General features: G+C 35.3%; 1 protein-coding gene across 5 annotated transcripts in view; it reads left to right on the top strand.

The window, feature by feature from the left end:
- The window catches only part of SRFBP1 (serum response factor binding protein 1), a 62424-nt gene extending 44691 nt beyond the window's left edge, over positions 1 to 17733 (top strand). For 4 of the 5 annotated variants that reach the window (XM_033181453.1, XM_033181450.1, XM_033181451.1 and 1 more), the window contains 5 exons: positions 8766 to 8847; positions 9922 to 10636; positions 12151 to 12188; positions 13290 to 13432; positions 16050 to 17047. In XM_033181453.1, coding sequence (XP_033037344.1) covers positions 8766 to 8847; positions 9922 to 10636; positions 12151 to 12188; positions 13290 to 13432; positions 16050 to 16238 — 1167 coding nt within the window. In that variant the 3' untranslated portion in view covers positions 16239 to 17047. Of the gene's footprint in view, positions 1 to 8765; positions 8848 to 9921; positions 10637 to 12150; positions 12189 to 13289; positions 13433 to 16049 lie in introns of all 5 variants that reach the window. The other variant, XM_033181452.1, reaches the window with a different exon arrangement.
- The last annotated feature ends 1840 nt before the right edge of the window (positions 17734 to 19573 follow it).

Genomic DNA, 19573 nt, shown 5'->3' with positions numbered 1-19573 from the left:
TTAATGTAAGTTTTAACTGAAGATAAACATCACTATCACTTAGAAAGCAGACCCAGTGGCTTAGGAGAAGTAGAACAGTGATTATGTCCTCTCCCTTTTCATGCAGAAAAGAAATAATAGCTGCGGATACCCTACTACAAAGCTATTACTTCCTCCAGTTGATTAATAAATGATTAGCTTGAATGATTAAATGACTGGCTTTATCACTTACGCTTATGTTCCTTCCCTCACAGTAATGTTCATATATAACATTTTGTCTGTATGTATGTGTATGTATCAAATTAAATTCCCATAAAACTTTAATTTTCACAAAAAATCGATTTATATATGACCAGTTTTCAGTGTTTTTATTAAATGTCCTCAAACACAGGAACATACAGTAGACAGAATATTGGAGAGTATTTTTTTCATCACCACCTAAATATCCATGTTTAGTTAGCCACATTACTCGTGATCCAGCCAAATGGACTGTTTGCTATTATTTTTCTAAATGTTTTTGATAAATGCAAATATTAATATGTGGGTTTACATCATCAGATAAAAATCTATAATTGAAATTAAGTCCATCTGATATTCAAAGTACTGCTACTAGCATTCTACCTCGACCAGTTTATTTATAGTCAGTTTATTTTAGGTAGTATTTCAAAGAAGGGATCTTTTTCATTTTGGGATTGTTTACATTCTGAGATACATCCAAATGCTTTTCTGTTTACAATAAATACCCATATACCCAAATAAAAAATTTCCATTAAAAGGTAAGGTGTTTTCCCTTTTTTATTTAATTTATTTGAAATGGAAGAAACTGGGGGTATGTTTCTGAAAACCACAGTTTCCGGAGAATTTTCCATGGCAAACATTATGTCAGCTTTAGATAAGGAAAGCTGTGGTTTCCTTCATACCTCCCGATATTGGGAAGACTTTTTCATGCAGGTGTAAAAACTGTTTTTTCATTGAGATTACTTAGTAGCCTTTTAAGCTTCAAAATAAATTTATTTAAGATATATCAATGCATTTCTATTCCCTCTATAAATCTCCGTTTTCTATCTCATCTATGAAGCCTGTCACATTCTGCTTTGTATTATTTATTTGTGCATTTGTCTTAGCCTTTTAAATTAGAACAACGTTGTGAGCTTCAAAAGATGATCTCTGTGTCCTCATGTGTAAGGTAGTGTCTTCACATAATAGTAAGAGTTCAGTAAATATAAAGAGGGAAGAAGTTAAGTGAGGAAGGAAGATGGGCAAGAGAGAAATGAGGAGGGAAAGAGTCTGTTCTACTCGTTCTTGTGAGTTTCTGCACTTAACCCAGTGCAATAAGCAAGATGCAAATATTATCCCAGTGTAATAAGCAAGATGCAAATATTATCCCAGTGCAATAAGCAAGATGCATATATTATCTCAGTGCAACAGAGATCCAAAACACTGCCAAAGTAATAAACCTGAGCCCATCTGCTTCATCAGCTTTTTGTTTTAATGCTTATATTTCATTTCTTTTCAAAAACACACGAAGGGAGCTTTACGCAATTTATAGTGTAAAAAACATCTGGAGTTGGGTCACGAAATGTGAAAGTTATCTCAGAGTTGAGAAGAAAATTTGTTGAGAATACTAGACTGAATTCCGAAAACAGATTTTGAGTTCTAGCTTGTTCCTAATTGGGTAGGTAATCTTGAAATCAAAGCCTAGAAGGTTAGTCTCATTGATTGATAAAATCTTTGGTCCATTTCTCCTTTAGATCTTGTTGAAATTTGAATTTTAAAAGTTAAATGTGGGATTTTCTAAGAATAAAATTCTTAAGAATAAAATTAAAGATTTAAAATGAAAAGCTAAAAATATTAAATTTGACTTTCTCTTAGGAAGAATAAAAATACTTAAATAATTGCCATAATTTACTAAATTGGTATGTCAAAGACTTTCTTTAAAACCAACATTTTTAAGTACATGTGTAATTTTATTAGTCTTTTAAGAATGGAAAACTTAGTATTTATAAAACATATAACTAAATGTGTATGTTATTAAGATTTTCATTTGCAGTTTTTTCACATTTTTGCACATTAGAATATTTTTTCTACTCCCATAATTGCAAGCAACTGAGATTTGCAAATTACATGTCATCAAGACAAAATACAAATTAGTTAAAAATAGCTGGCAGCTAAATATAAGGAATATTGAAGGACCAGATATATACTAAGGAGATATATGTCTCTCCTACAACACACTCTGATGTTTAGGAATGCCTTGATTAAATAATTTTTAATTCAATGAAAGCCTCAATTCTAATTATTATGATTTCTGATAGTGTTACAATAACAGTATTCTAATTAGTACTTGAGCATAACTTGTGCCTTTTTCTTTGAGACTGACAATTCAGATACACTTCTGGGAAGTGATTGGTAATATCCTCATTATAAGTTGTGAACTCACACTCTGCAAAGATTCTTGTTTAGCAAAAGTTAGAGGTTTCTAGGAGTTTCTGCATTTCAACTAGTGTTGCCTTCTCCCTAGCTTTGTGACCTTAGGTTACTTACCACCTCTGACTCTTGTTGCTTCTCATTTCTGTAATAAAGAGCTCTTCCAGATCAAACGTCCTGATATTGCATTTTAGTCCCTCTTCAAAGTTGTTATGGCATTCAATAAAAATGACAAAGCTCATCCTCCCAGTGTTCAGATTTTTTTTGCCTCAAAACTTCACTGTGTCATGCACTCACTATGTCTGTATTATAATTTTTAAATATGTTTTGTGAAGTATTATTAACTCTAACATTTTACATATTTCAATATAACAAGTAGTTCATTCTCTAAGATGTTTGGCCATGGTATTGGATAGGCAACTTTATCAGAATTTCATTTATAAAAATTAGAAACACTGAGTACATTTTGAAATGTATATACACCATAAAATTATGGTAGAGAGTAGGTACAACACATATTTCACAGACATTTTTGTTAAAAAATTCTCAATAAAATAAACAAGAACTTGAGAAACCGTTTATTTTCAACCCATTGTTCTTAAACAGAATGGTATTTCTACCTGCGAAGCAGTGTTTCTCTTAGCCATTGTTGAAGACATGGATACTTCCACATAGTATAAACTGGATTTTGTATTTATGGTTATTCAGAACTTTCCCAGAAGCAAAAAATGTATTCTCTGGTATGGTGCGATTATAGGAAATCAAATGCCCACATGCCATCCTTTTCATGAATAAGCCACATTCTCATCAAATATTAGCTGAAGCATAAAGCATTAGAATATGTTTTATATTTTCCTTAAAAATAACTACCCTTATCAACAAAGTACTTATTAATAGAAAAATATATTTGGTGTAGAGGTTATTTTCATAATCTAAAACTCAGAAGTCATGAAAGTTTGACTCATGAAAATTTTAAATTTCTCACCCAGGAAATTTTCCAAAAAAAGATTTTAAAAAATACTAACATTGCAAATACGTGTGAAAGGACACAGCTAATTTTCTAAATCTGTGAAGATTACTTATGATGAACAAACCAGCAGAAAAAGAACAAAGCAAGATTTATGAACAGATGTTTATAGAAAAGTACATACTAGTGGTCTACTAACATAATGAATAAAAAATAACGTTATAATGACTTACTGTTTTTAGTTTACATTACAGAGTTTTTAGATTACAGAGAACAAAAAGTCTGCTGACATTCTGCATGGGAAAACCACATAGAAAAACATACTTTAATATATTGCTAATGGAAGTGAAATTTGGTAGAGCTCACTTGTATGTGGAATCTAAAAATGTCAAACTCATGGAAATAGAGAGTAGAATGGTCGTTACCAGAGGCTGGGGGCAGGAGTCGTACAAACTGGAAAAGGGAGAATTGGTCAACATGTAGAAGGTTACAGTTAGAAAGAAGAACCAAGTTCTGCTGCTCTGTAGCACAGCAAGGTGACTACACTTAAGAATATATTTCAAAAGAGCCAAAAGAGAGGATTTTAAATGTTCTCATCACAAAGAAATTATAAATGTTTAAAGTGATAGATATACTAATTAATCTGATTTGATCATTCTACAATGTCAGTATCACTTTGTACCCCATAAGTATATATGTCAGTATTACTTTGTACCCCATAAGTATATAAAATTATTGTCAATTAAAACAAAAAACATATCCTAGAGTTTTATAGCAACATTTATATATTTATAACATTTTATCAGCTGATAGCATTAACTGTTATTCTTCAAAAACACAAATTGCATATAATTACAGAACCTAAAGCTGTAGTATACATAATTCTACATAACTACTCATTTTATATCCCTACATGCCCTGTAGACCCAGACTTTTATGTTCTCCTTTGGCTAACTGCTGTTATATATGGCTGCAGAGCTCCAATTTGACAACTACAATGGGAGTGACTCTCCTGGGATTATGCAACACTGTGGCCCTTTTCGAATCAGTCTCATTTTTTATTAACTTGATATTCTTCCACAAATAAGTGCTCCACAAAGATTGCAACATAAAAACACAGTTATAGAAGAAGACATTAGAAAAAAAAAAATCTAAAAAAATCTTCATTCATGAGATTTGTACATAATTATATAATTGTAAATCTTTTTCTAGAGTCTTTCAGAAAAAAATGAAATTCACTGAAATCAGATTACTAAATCAGAGTTAGTCTGGGATATCGTCCAGGGCAGAGAAACAGCTTTGCTAAATAAAATTAATGATAAAATGATTCTTAACAAAATAGCATATACCCCCAGAGTCAACACTAGATATGCACGTATTACACCACTGCTCTTCTAAAACTTGTTATAACTAAGATGGGAAGGTATAGCTAACTCTGGAAAGAAATACCCAGTTCAGCAAAGATTTTAGCAAGTTGTCAAAGCAGGGATTTGGAAACAGCAGTATACTACACAATTTTTTCTTTCTTCCTGATTTTTTAGTTCTGCCCCACCAAGGATTGTATTTGCATGTAATTTAGAGCAGGCATCACACTTTTTCTGTAAAGAACCTGAAATGAATGCCTTTGTAAGACACACAGCTTCTGTCACAACTACTTCGCTTTGCCATTGTGTCATGAGTGTAGACATAGGCAGTATACAAATGAATGTGATTGACTTTGTTCCCCTAAAACTTTATTAAATAAAAGAAGTTCCAGCAGCAGGCTGGAACAGCCCCCATGGACCAGTTTGCCAGTTCCTGGTTTTGAAAATCGAATACTTCTACAAGAATTTTTTTATAAAAATGGCAGTACGCTGTTATTCCTTTCCTGCTTCAATTGCAGTTAGTTCATACAGAGTTTACCCCTACAGCAAGATGTGTATGTACTGTATTAGCTTTTTCATTTTAAGCACTCGCTGTTAACTTTATGTTGTGGTAGGTAAGGATTTAGATCTCTTTTCTCTTTCAGGCTCTAAGTCATATATCCCCTCCATCCTCCTCATATACTTATCTCCTGATATCCCTCCTTATCCGCTCCATCCTCCTTATATACTTGAATCAGATTAGATGAACATTTAGTGATTATGTTGTTACTGTGAGTCATGTACTGAGTTATTATTACTTTTCTTTTTCTGCATAGTATTTGTTTTCTACCATTTGTGATAGGTTTATTTTGTTAGTTTTCTGTCTTATCTCTAGTGTAACACCAGTCTCTCCATCTGCTATTGACATGTCCTCTCCAGATATTCAACACACCAAGTATCCCTAACCTAAGTCTCCTGTCAAAACCATCATACTGGAAAATTCCTTTTGCCTGGTCTTCTGTTTCTTGTCTCCTATGCCGTTCTTATTACTTGTATCCTTCCTTATTTTAGGGGAGCCAGTAGCTTCTTGGGCAGAAGTGTACAAGGGATATAAATTTTTTTGAAAAAACTTTGCCTGTGTGGAAGTATTTTTCTTCTTCCCTAGGTTGGAAATTCTTTTCCTTCATCATTTTAGAAGCATTAGCTGCTCTATAGTTTGACTTCGAGAATTAAAGTCTGAAACCATTGTGATCTGTACATCTTTTCTTTTTAGTTTATTATTTGGTGACTTGTTTTATTATCTGAAATCTTCTAGGACCCAATATACTGACGTGACTATTTTCGTATATTGTTTTCAGTCTTCTTAGCCTGAAAATCATGTTTTCCATTGGAGTTTCTATATTCTAGCTTTTAATACTCAAGCAAGCATGTTTGACCTATGCCTTCAGCAGCCCAGCTTGTCACTAAGTGACTCAGGATACTAGCAATAGGCTTCCTTCCTAAATTCTCTTCTGTCTGTCTTTCCTGTATCAGGAAACTCAGCAGCAGGTTGAAGAAACGGGTTCACTTTGTGCTGTACTTAAATGAATGGTCCATAAGTAGACGACATTTCTTGGAAAAGGTTGAACAGAAGCTGTGTCTAATAGTCGGAATAGAGGTGTATCAGTTTCCTAAGGCTGCCATAAGAAAGTATCACAAATTGAGTGGTTTAAAACTACGTAAATTGGCCAGATGTGGTGGCTCACGCCTGTAATCCCAGCACTTTGGGAGGCTGAGGCAGGGGCAGATCACAAGGTCAGGAGTCCAACACCAGCCTGGCCAATGTGGTGAAACCCCGTCTCTACTAAAAATACAAAAATTAGCTGAGCGTGTTGGTGGGTGCCTGTAATCCCAGCTACTTGGGAGGCTGAGACAGGAGAATAGCTTGAACCTGGGAGGCGGAGGTTGCAGTGAGCCGAGATCATGCTACTGCACCTCCAGCCTGGGCAACAGAGTGAGACTCCATCTCAACAACAAAAAAAGGTAAATTTATTTTCTCACAGTTGATGAGGGTGAAAGCTTGAAATTAAGGTGTCAGTGAGGCCACACTTTCTCTGAAAGCTCCAGAGGGGAAACCTTCCTGCTTCTTTTAGTTACTGGTGGCTGATGCCAGGATAACTCCAATCTTTGCCTTAGTGTTCACGTAGTCTTTACTGTGTCTCTCTGTGCCCCTATATCTAAATATTCTTCTCTTTATAAGGAAACCAGACATACTGGGCTTAGGACCACCCTGAACCACTGTGATTTCATCATAATTTAATCTGCAAAGACTTTGTTTCCAAATAAGTTCACATTCTGAGTTTCCTGGTGGATGTGAATTTTGAGGGGACACTATTCAACCTAGTACACAAGATAATTAAATAGCAGGTGGTCCTGGCACAGGATTTGCACCAGGTGTAATTTAAATATTCTTTGAGTGACATTACTCAGATCAATCCTCCAAACAGAATAGCTTGCATACTGCTATCATCTTGTTTTTATTTTGGTATTCGTACATTTATGATTCTGGGTTGGAAACGCCTTATATTTGACTATTCACAATGAAGGGTAAATTTAGGATAAAGACATTTGAAACTGGTTGTTTTACTTTCACATACTAGTAAAATGTATTCACTAGCTTTATTAAATATATATTGGGTGCCTACCAGTCACTATTCTAGGCATTGAATCTTTAGCAATGAGGCAAACAAAGTCTCTGCCTCATAGATATGAAAACATCTACACTGCAATGCAGTGGTAAGTGATGTGAAGTAAATAGTGATGGGAAGTGTTGTGCTAGTTGAGATGACATTTAAGCAGAGACCTGAATACAGTGAGATGATCAGCCGTGTATATATTTGGGAGTAGAGTATTCCAGGTAGAGAAGAGATTGCAATGGTATGGCCTAAGCATCAGAAGGCAAGAAAGCTTAAAGAAGAACAGATGTGGAAATAGCATGATTTGATTACATTTTTAAAAACTGCCGTGGCTGCTATGTGGAAAACTGACTGTTTAGAGAGCAAATTGCAAAGGAGAGTGCCCAGGTATAAGTTGAATTATGTTGGTCCAGGTGAAGGTGTTGGTGATTTAGTCAAAGGTAGTAAGAATAGAAATGATGAGAAGCGACTGGTTTTGGATGTATTTTACATTTGGAACCACAGAGTGTCTTGTGAGTTTTGAGGGAAAGAGAAATATTGGGAAAGAATCCTTACAGTTTTAGGCCTGAGCAACCAGAAGAATGGAAATTACATACAATCGGATGGAAAAGCTACAGGAGAAGCAGATTAGTGAGGAAAAAACAGAATTCTGTTTTGCCGATGTCAAATAGATGTCAAGTTAGGTGGTTTGATGTATCAGCTTAGAGCTCAGTGGGAGCTGGAGGTCGAAATGTAGATGTTGTCAGCCTTCATATGGCATCTCAAGTCATTAGCCAGCGTTGTGATTTTTCCAAATTTATAAATGTATTGAATATTGTATATGTCCCCATTCAGTCATCATCAAATATTTATAACGTGTTTTCTATGATCCGGTTATTGTTCTAGGCCCTGAGAATGTGTCAGTGATAGTAGACATTTAAAATAGAAATATAGAACATTAGATAATTTCTGGGTCTCTGTTAAATGGAACTTCAAGTATTACAGTAGTCTCACCCAGTTTAGCACTAATATGTTATTTGATTCTTTGATATTAATTTAGTCTTCTTAATTAGATCATTTAAGCTCATTGATAGTTGGTTTTTTTAATGTTACACATGATGCTTATCACAATTCTGGGAACATTAAGTATCCAAAGAATATTTATTAATGATTAAGTGACAATTTTAATTATTCAAAGGCAGTAATATTTTTGTCAGGATGATCTTTGTCTTTAGCATGGCTTGATTATACAGATAACTTATCTAAGGAGAATATTAACTAGTTCTATTCTCCAACTCTAATTTTTAAAGACTATGATAGATTTTATTTTATTCACTTTCAATGGTGTCATTTTTATTTTATTTCCATACATTTATTATATTTTTAAATTTGCAGCCAGATTCTACTGCAACTGAAAGAGCAATTGCCAGACTAGCAGTACATCCTCTTCTGAAGAAAAAGATAGATGTGCTAAAAGGTATGAATTAAATGACTTTTAAGCCATGTACTTAATGCCTTTGTAGACTTTGGATAATGGTGATTCACTTATTTTAACTCTTGAGGTTCTATTATAAATGCAAGTTTCTTTCAAATATTTACCAATGTGGAAAGTGTCTGAAAATACAGAAAGTGTGATCTCTGAAGAAAAACCAAATCTGTATTGTTTAATAAATTCTAATATATGAACATATAATATGCAATATGTATCTTCCTATATATAATATATACAAGATAAAGTTGAATAGTTTTTTAAAAATACTGACATAACTCATTACTTTTGGTTTTCCCACTTAGGAACATAATTTTTTATATGTTTATTATAAAATGTATTTATAAAATGAAATGTTTTTGTCACACGATACTGATTTTTATATATGAAAGCACAATTTATAATACTCAATGCATTATTATTATATAAATTAAAGTTGCCATTTCCTTTTATTTGTATAATGTGATGTTTTTACTGTTCTTCATAACCCCAAGACATGAAGAAAAGATTTTCTTTTCATCTTCACAATTTAAAATGAATACATCGAGGCCGGGCGCGGTGGCTCAAACCTGTAATCCCAGCACTTTGGGAGGCCGAGACGGGCGGATCACGAGGTCAGGAGATCGAGACCATCCTGGCTAACACTGTGAAACCCCGTCTCTACTAAAAAAATACAAAAAACTAGCCGGGCGAGGTGGCGGGCGCCTGTAGTCCCAGCTACTCGGGAAGCTGAGGCAGGAGAATGGCATAAACCCGGGAGGCGGAGCTTGCAGTGAGCTGAGATCCGGCCACTGCACTCCAGCAGCCTGGGCGACAGAGCAAGACTCCGTCTCAAAAAAAAAAAAAAAAAAAAAAAAAAAGAATACATCTGAGCATATCATATGTTTGGTTTTTAAGAAGTCAAAAGATTTCTTTGTGAATTCAGACCCATTATATGTATTTAATATCAATTCCAACTGCCCTCTTAAATCTTTTCAAGTAATTTTTTAAAATACTGTTCTAAAACAGTCATGTTTTATATGTTTCAGTGCTAAAATGAGTCATGCACTGTTTCTCTTGCAGCTGCTGTCCAAGCCTTTAAAGAAGCAAGACAAAATGTTGCTGAAGTTGAGTCATCAAAGAATGCTTCAGAGGACAATCATTCTGAGAATACTTTGTGTTCAAATGATAATGGAGGTAATTTACAGCATGAAGGAACTGTTATCAGTGAGCAAAAAGTCAAAGAAACCAAAATACTGGGGAAGAAACCAACACATAATTCAAAGGAAAAAGTAGCCAAGATGGAACGTGGACCTAAAGCAGTGACTATTCCAAATTCTCCATCAAAGCCTTCAGGAAAGGATTCTGTAGTTTCCCTTGAGTCCCACAAGACACCTGCTGACCCAAAGCTGAAAACACTAAGTCAAACTAAAAAAAACAAAGAATCTGATAGCTCACTCTCTAGTAACAGTGATGGCGGAGAAGAAATATGTGAAGAGGAGAAGGAGTATTTTGATGATAGCACAGAAGAAAGGTTTTACAAGCAGTCTTCCATGTCTGAAGATAGTGATAGTGGTGACGACTTCTTCATTGGGAAAGTCAGACAGACAAGAAGGAAGGAAAGTAGTTGTCATTCTTCAGTTAAGGAACAAAAACCACTCGAAAAAGTGTTTCTTAAAGAAGATACAGGTGAAACTCATGGGGATACAAGAAATGACAAAACCAAGCCAAGTACAGAAGCCAGAAAGTTAGAATCAGTGTTTTTCCACTCTTTATCTGGATCTAAAAGCTCTAGAAGGTAAGATTCTTTTTCTGTTCTGAAATAATCATTAGTTCTTTTTTAAAAAGCTAGAAATATCTACGTGTCCATACAGGAAGAAACTATAATTCTAGTTTGTACAACCCATCCATTTTTTAGACATGGCCCTCTCCAAGGTTATAGTGGGATATTAGGTACAGATACACATATGGCAATGCCACATTTGTCCAGTTTCATCAGAAAATGAGATGTTATAGCCAAATAATATGCCAGCTGATTTAAATTTTATTCCTTCATTTATCAAAGCTTTGAAACTTTGAAATCGTTTTGGATGAAAAACTTTTGAAAATGTTTCATGTGTCTTTTTAAACAGAACTTTCTGAAAAGAATATGGTATTTTTTCTTGATGACCCAGGACCATTATTTTAAACATCAGTCATTTTACTGTCTAGTACCATTTCAGGATGTAAGGCTGCTTGCCCTTAAACTGAGTTTCTCCAGACTGCTTTTTACGTGGTGATGTTGCTATCTCCATCTCTGTTGCTCACCACTTTTCATAGTTGTTCTGTTATAAACCAGTAAGTTTAACTTTATTTGTAACTCCAATTTGATAAAGGATATCTTCACATTTTAGAGTAAAGGTTATGTTTAGCTGATTTCTTCAGTAACAGCTATAAACTGTTCTTGCATATATTTACAAGTTTAATGAAATAGAAAAATGTGTTGTAAAAATTTTTCAAAAATGTCACAGTAAGTATGGTAAAGATATAAAAACACGTGGAGTGTTGAAATAATTAAAATATTTACTTCTGTTTTCCAAACTTGCCTCAAAAAGCTACATTTTTTTCCTCATCTGAAAATGGCATACCACTATCTCTTTACCACAAAATATAAATCTTTTTTCTTTCTTTTTATTTTTATTTTTATTTTTTTTTTTGAGACGGAGTCTCACTCTGTCACCCAGGCTGGAGTGCAGTGGAGCAATCTTGGCTAGGCTAACTGTAACCTCTGCCTCCCAGGTTCAAGTGATTCTCCTGCCTTAGCCTGCCGAGTAGCTGGGATTATAGGAGCATGGTGCCACACCTGGCTACTTTTTTTTTTTTTTTTTAAGTAGAGATGGGTGTCACCATATTGGCCAGGCTAGTGTTGAACTCCTGACCTTGTGAGCCACTGTGTCCCGCCAAAATGTAAATCTTAATTTTTGTTGTATGAGAGTCATTCTTCCTGTGAGAAGGCTTTAGAAATTCTTTATCTAGATAATCCCCAAGAGTAAAGGCAAGGTAACCAAGACAAGACATTTTCCATTACAAACAAAATTCTCTTTAAAGGTGGTGAGGGAAGTAGGTCCTCATGTGTCTGTAGTAACATTGGATTCTAACAAACCTTTGTTAGATACACAACCTGGGACTTGCATAGTTATCTTATTGTTTGCTGGTGTGACTAAGGAGTATAGTAGCCCTTGAATTCATTTTATCATCAATTTTGTTATGTTATTTTCTTAAGATCAGAGGATTTATCTTCAAAAAGTCATAATGGTGTTTTTCTTCTTTTAGAAATTACAAAGAACAGGCTCCAAAAACAAGATCACTAGGTATGTATTCACAGTTGCCTAACCTTCATATGCAATTAAGCTATGTTTTACCAAAGTAAAAGAATGAAAAATCGTTGTTGCTTAGTATAATCTGAATGAATTATGTACCCACAGAAATATTAACAGAGCATCTTATAATTATCAATATAATTTTTTGTTGTTGATTTTCTTTTTTTCTGTGTCCTGCCAGAGGGAAATATAGATAAAATTTATCAGGAAATATTATGTCTATTTAACTTAAATTAAATCAACACATTTTTAAGTAAATTATGTAAGTTATATCTTAATTATTAGTGATCCTGAACACTAACGCCATGCCATTAAATATTGAATAACAAGTATATTACTTTCTTAGGCAAGAGTATAATCAATATTTTCAGATTAATTCATAACAAATCTAAGTTTAATATATTTGCGGAGAGTGACTTCTCACACAATCCTAGACTTTCACTAACTTAACATAGCAAAAATTCATTTCTCATTCACATCACAGTCCACTGTGATGAGTTAGCAGAGAGCCTGTGTTCCACATAGTAGTTCAAGGATCAGGCTTCTTCCATCTTTTGGCGTTTTCCTCCTCCAGGTTCCAAATATTCTCCATTTGCCAATAGAAGGGAATTAAGTATATGGAGAATTTTGCAGACTTTTGTGAGCCAGGCCTGAAAGTAGCAGAACCAGTTTTGCTCACATATCATTAGCCAGAATTCAGTCACATGACCCCATCTAGCCACAAAGGAGCTAAAAAAACGCAGTCTTAGTATATATCTAGGAGAAAAGAGGAAGTGGAATTTTGTGAACACATAACTTTTTCTGCCAGTGACCATACTTTCTATCACCAGATGCCTATTTCATTTGTCCTCCTACACAGAGCACATTTACCTCCTTCCCAAGGAAGCCAACCCAAAGTCACATCCAGTCACTGCATCTAGCTGAAAGTTCAGAATCACTGGTCACGCAGTACTTTCCATCAAATGTCATGGATGAGATTCCTCAAAGTTTGGTGACCTTTGTACTAAAAAGAAATTCATACCATGATATACCATGTATCGAGTAGCAGAACAGGGACCAAGTAATGAAAATAAAAACTCTTAATTGCTTAAGGGAAAAATGGAAGCCACACAACAAGTCTACTGCCTGAAATTCTGCTGAGCAAAGATTATGAAGGCTCTGAGAGAAACTTCCTTATCCATTGTTTCTCATGGTGCCTGTCTAGGAAGGGTCTTTGCTTCATGGCCACATCTGAGGTGGGTAGTTAACATCTCTTTGGAGTTTGCCCCAAGTCACTGGTACAAATATAAAGTGATGAAGATTGTACAAAGTTCCGCAGAGGTTTTTTCCATCCCGGGCTTGTGATTTCTTTCACTATACACTTCCTCAAAAACTCAGTGGATTTCTGACCTGTGTTTCCTTCAGTCCATCTGTGGGCTAGTTACTGTACTGAAAATTCTTTCTTAGAGCTAGTTCTCAAACTTGTCTTATTTATGTTTGTTTGTGTTTTGTTTTGTTTTTCCTGATTCCCACTCTCATTCAGCATCTACTGCATTGAGAATCAGGTTTGGATGGGAAAGCCATACATTTAGTCTTATCTCTGCTCTAGGGCTGAGTTGCTGTGGGCCTTTTATTGCTTAAAACTTTTCTTAGACTTGCAGGTTACTGTTTGGGAGTCAAAAGCTTTTCTAAACCTTAAGTTCCCAAATATCTAGATTCTTTCTGTTCTCTTTTGTGTAGTACATTGTCAAGGACAGCCAGTAATACATTGATCTTTTTATTCTTTCCAACTGGTTACCTTTGTACAGCAAACTCCATAGGCTTGTGGCCTGCTTGCCAAGTTATCACAGACAACAGTTTTATCTATTTCTTTGGCACATAGGTTACTTACTTCTCATTGTCAGTTATCTGTTTCCTTGCTACCCACCACCGAACTGCTAAGCCAATGCCAAATTTTTGTTATTGTAGTGGTACTTCAGAGTACCAATTTTAGTATTATTCATAGTAGACTACCTGCTATAACAAGTAACTACCAAATCTCAGTGATTTGTCATCCATCAGTCTGTCTGCTCCTTGGAGTTTTATTCTATCTTGTGCCTCTTGCCTCCTGTGGATCCTAGGAGTTCTCTTCATTCATCAGCAATAGAGAAGTAATGGAAGATGGAATGTGAGGTTTTTATCGTCCAGGCCTTTTACTCACATTTTATTGGCCATCACTCAATTAGCCATATGACCCCACCTAACTGCAGCAGGCAGGAATGGAAAATATTCTGATTGTATGCCTAAAAGGAAGATAATACAGGATTTGGCAGAAACGTGTCAGTATGCCCCATTTATACCATATATTCACAGACATAGGATAACTGTAAATATAAGACATACCTACATTTTCACAATGAGGATATCCAAATAAAGGGTTTTTTGTGCTTAGCTTGTATGCTTAAAATATTTACCAGTTTATTTACATATACAACTGTATGTAATATATAAAATAATACATTCATTTAGAAATACTGCCTTATTCAAATCTCAGTTTTTATGAAACAGGTTCTTTTTAAACTTTTCATCACTACAGCCACTCTTTAAATATTATAACAGATTTCTAGAGCACATGTGATTTGTATAAGATAAGGTTGTTTTGATTTCTGTCTAGATAATGTTTTGTAAATATTATCCCAAAGTATGCACTTGTTTATATAACATTATTGCATTTGTTTTCTGAAAGAGGTCTTTAAAAGACTTCTGACAGGCCGGGCACGGTGGCTCACGCCTGTAATCCCAGCACTTCGGGAGGCTGAGGCGGGTGGATCATCTGAGGTCAGGAGTTTGAGATCAGCCTGACCAATATGTCTCTACTAAAAATACAAAAATTAGCCAGGCGTAGTGGCACACGCCTGTAATCCCAGCTACTCAGGAGGCTGAGGCAGGAGAATTGCTTGAACCTGGGAAGCGGAGGTTGCAGTGAGCCAAGATCGCGCCACTGCACTCCAGCTTGGGCAACAGAGCAAGACTCCATCTTAAAAAAAAAAAAGGGTTTTGACAATGATTTCTAACTTGCCGTGGAGAAATTACATAGTCATAGGACTGATTAGTAAGTCTACATTAAGTTTCTTGTCTCTCTTTTTCTTTCTGATTCCGTCTTCTAAGTTCTGTAAGCACCTAAAATGTGCATTGATTCTTGTCTTTTCATGCTAGTATATCTTCCCCAAATAAGACTTGATTCAAAATCATATAAAGTGATAAGATACTATATGGACTAGAATACAAGTTGCCACCTTCATCCCTGGAGACTAACGTTACAACTAAAAAAGAACTTTGTCTTATATTCTTCAGTAGACTTAGTAGTGTACCTTGTAATAACCATTTTTGGTTCAATAACAGACGGAAGTGGAATCAACTTATAGCCCTTTAAAAATAGGTAAACGCTATCAGTATTGTCAGACCCAGTGGAGTGTCTTAGCTAAGATGTGAATTTTCTGGATACATCTGCTTCATGTACACAGATATCATAAGCTAATGATGTTCCTTTGAAAATACAAGATGCCCTTCTTTTTTGCCTTCTGTGCTAGTACAACAGGGTGATTCCTTTCTTAATGTTATTATAAATAAGGCAGCACAGCATAAATTAAGAGGCACTCAATAAACATCTACTTATAAGGGTTAGAAAGCATGTGTATCAAAATTGACTACTCGTATGTAAATTTTCAGCTTCAAACTATTCCCTGTTGGACTTCAGTTTTAAATTGTGAAATATTCCATTAAGAAAACAAAACTTCTTTTTTTAATATTGGTTTGAAAAAGATGAAATTTACGTCTCCTATATGCTCTTTAGGTATATAGTTAGTTGTTATTATTTTTGCTTTCTCCTCCTAGATTTTCCACAGAATGAGCCTCAGATCAAGAATCAGTTTAATAAGAAGCTACCAAGAAGACTTGAAAATACAAAACAGCAGTTGCAGCTGCCTCTTCATCCTTCGTGGGAAGCAAGCAGAAGGCGAAAAGAACAGCAATCTAATATTGCTGTGTTTCAAGGGAAAAAAATTACATTCGATGATTGATTAGTGCCTCTTTCTGCGAACTTTTCCATCTTAAAAAAAAAAAAATTTTTTTTTTTTTAAGACAGGGTCTCACTCTGTTGCCCAGGCTAGAGTGCGGTAGTGCAATCACAGCTCACTGCAGCCTCGAACTCCTGGGCTCAAGTGATCTGCCTCCCAAAGGGCTGGTACTGCAGGTGCATGCACTACCATGCCCTGCTTTCTCACCCCAGGCCCTGCAGCTATTACTTAAACTCGTATTTGAATAAATCTCTTGGGGGGAATTATAGAATGTTTGTTTTTGTATTTCTTTTTTTTTTTTTAAGTAAATTCAAGTTATGTTTACATAAGCCTTTCACAAATCCAATATGTACTTAAATTGATTTTTAATATCCCTCAACTGTTTCCCTTATGAAGTAATTTGGGGAGTTTAGTGATCTCATATTTTCTCTTTAGTGCTTATCATGAAATGTGCTTCACTGGTTCAGCTCTGTTGTTTCCTTAAAAAGTCAATGTATATTTAAAATAATAATGGAAACATAGGAAATCATAGCTGTTTAAACCAGATCACCCTTGTTAAAAAGCATTCTTGTTAGCAAATTAAAATAGTAACTTTTCTTATGGATGTACAGATAAATAAATACTGATTTTATTATTGTTTTACGTACTTGTGATCATGTACTTTTTGATTCTAAAATAGTTGTCTAGGACACTTTTGGGATTCTTAATTATATTTTAGTTACTTAAGAAAATTGTTTAAATGTAGCAGTACAACCAATAATTGGTTTTATGTTTCACTGCATATAAATATTTCCATTAAATCAAGAATGTGTATTATCTAGTTTTGACTATATATTCTTATTTTAAAATTTTTGAGGAATCGTAGATTCTAATTTTTAAGAACAAATTCTGAAGGCAATTGGATTAAAAGAGCATTTCCGCTGATAGCTAAGCAAAGAAGTTGTAAGATGACTCACTGAGGAAAGGACTGCTTTATACATTACAGTACTGCTATTTAAAAGGAAAACAGAATTTTTTAAATCCCTTCAAATGTTTCACTTTTGCTATGCTGGGAAAAATTTTGAAGTTCTTGGTAAACTGAATCATGCTAATCCATGTTTCCTGCACATTAGTTCCTTTAATGGCAGGGAAGGCCATCTGGTTAACCTGTATTCACAAACTCTCAAGAGTTTCTACTTATTTCAAGAACTTAAGAATTTAGATAACTCAGCTGGGCGTGGTGACTTATACCTATAATCCCAGCACTTTGGGAGGCTGAGGCGGGTAGATCTCTAGAGGCAAGGAGTTCAAGACCAGCCTGGCCAACATGGTGAAACACTGTCTCTACTAAAAATACAAAAAATTATCCAGGCGTGGTGGCCAGCGCCTGTAATTCCAACTGCTCGGAAGGCTGAGGCATGAGAATTGCTTGAACCTGGGAGAGGTGGACATTGCAGTGAGCTGAGATCACACCACTGCACTGCAGCCTGGGTGACAGAGTAAGACTGTCTCAAAAAAAAAAAGAAAAAAGAAAAAAAACTTAGATAAATAGAATAATGAAATTCAAGAGATCATGCAGAGAGAAAATTATTTTTGCTGTGTCAAATGAAAACATGGTTTTTGTACTTCTTTCTTTTAAATTTTATTTTGACATAATTTCAGACTGACAAAAAAGTAAAAGGAAAATGTCCCTGTACCCACCCAGAGTTTGCCAGACTGTGAAGCTGGGGTCACTATCCTCCACACTGCTAAGTCTGTCCAAGACTTTTTACCTCAACTGGAAGGAGTTAGTTAGAGTCCAGGTAAAAAGTTAAGAGGGAAGAGTTTTGTTAGCTGTTAGCTATTAGATTTGGTTTTAAGTTCTGTTGGACTTTGTTCTGGGATGCAGTGAAGTTACTTAGAATCAGATTGGTCATTTCAAGGTTTGTGCTTTGTTAGAATGAGTCTACAAGAGCCATTAGTCTAGGGCGTTGGTTCTCAACTTGGAGTGATTTTCCCCCCAGGGAGTATTTGTCTACATCATCTGGAGATATTTTGAATAGTCAAGGGTGGGGAGTGGGAGGGGGCTACATCTAGCAGATATAGGCCTGGGATGCTGCTAAGTTGTCCATAATATATACACACACACACAAAGAATTTTAGAGCCCCAAATGGTAACAGTGCTAAGGTTGAGAAACCCTCGTTTAGGGTGTGTCTGACTCCACTACGAGACATTACCATTTTAGAAACTCTGCCTGATACTGTATCTATCAGGAAAGCTTTCTGCAATGGCTGGTCAGAATACAAACTATACCTGGGCTTGTGTAAGGCTTAGTTCCACTTACTCCTTTCTAGTGTTTAGTTTTTTTCCTGGCCTTAGTATATTCTTGGTGCACCTCACGCAGGTTGATCTTCTACTAAAGACTTGAAAGAACCCTTCTACAGGTCTTTGGAGCACTTTTTCTCTTTCTGTGTATTTCCTTCCTCTAGTATTTTGCCTCACAAATTCTAATCACACTGACTTTTCTGAACTCTGAAGTCTGTCTGTAATTTCAGTAAGACCACTTAGCTCTTTTGGGGTTCTCTCTGCACTGTAGTTTGGAAACTTCAGGCAGTGAGCTGGTATACTTGTAGCACTCAAACTCATTTGTTTTTCTTCTGTCAGGTATGGTTATCCTTTGCCACCTCTTCTCCATTGTCTGAAAACTGTTTGGTGTACTTTGTGCAGTTTCCTAGTTGTTTAATGTAGAAGGGCAAATCCAGTCCCTGTTATTCTATAATGGTCAAAAATTGAAGTCCTTCTTAATTTTAATGCTCAAATTCTACTTAATTTGGCCAGTGGGAGCCTCCACAAGCTGTCCCCTGTGTCCTTTTAACATGTAAGTTCTTTGTCTAATCGTGAGAAAATTGATTACCATTATTGAGGATATATTTACATATTTGAAAGTTCAACCCTAAAATACATACACAAGTTAGTTTCAGAATTGCTAAGTCATAGCTCTGCAAAACAGAAACCTACTAGGCCAGAGGGTTCAATATTTGTTTAGAGCTCTTTAAAAGTTACCTGGGGTAATAACAGCTAAAATGGTGGAATAAGAACATCCAAATTTTTTTCTCTCTGTGAAGGCAATAAGAAAACTGTCCAAACTATCAGAGTCAACCTTTTTAGAACTCTAGAATTAACCAAAGACTTGCAGCAATCCAAGAAGTATTTACTAAAGAAAAAATATCTAAATCTTGAACCTTGAATCTAAATCTTGATAAGAACAGAGATCACTGTGAAACCTTGCCCTATGCTAATCTCCTGCTTCCGAGATCCATGGTAGCTGTGAAAACCAACAGCCCATGATCATAGTGCAGACCATCAGCCTGGCAGCCACTGGA

This window comes from Trachypithecus francoisi, unplaced genomic scaffold (assembly GCF_009764315.1).
Source record: "Trachypithecus francoisi isolate TF-2019V2 unplaced genomic scaffold, Tfra_2.0 Lachesis_group2, whole genome shotgun sequence".
NCBI classification, from domain to species: Eukaryota; Metazoa; Chordata; class Mammalia; order Primates; family Cercopithecidae; genus Trachypithecus; species Trachypithecus francoisi.
The sequence above is the reverse complement of the archived record's forward strand: the minus strand, read 5'-3'. Positions and strand labels throughout refer to the sequence as shown.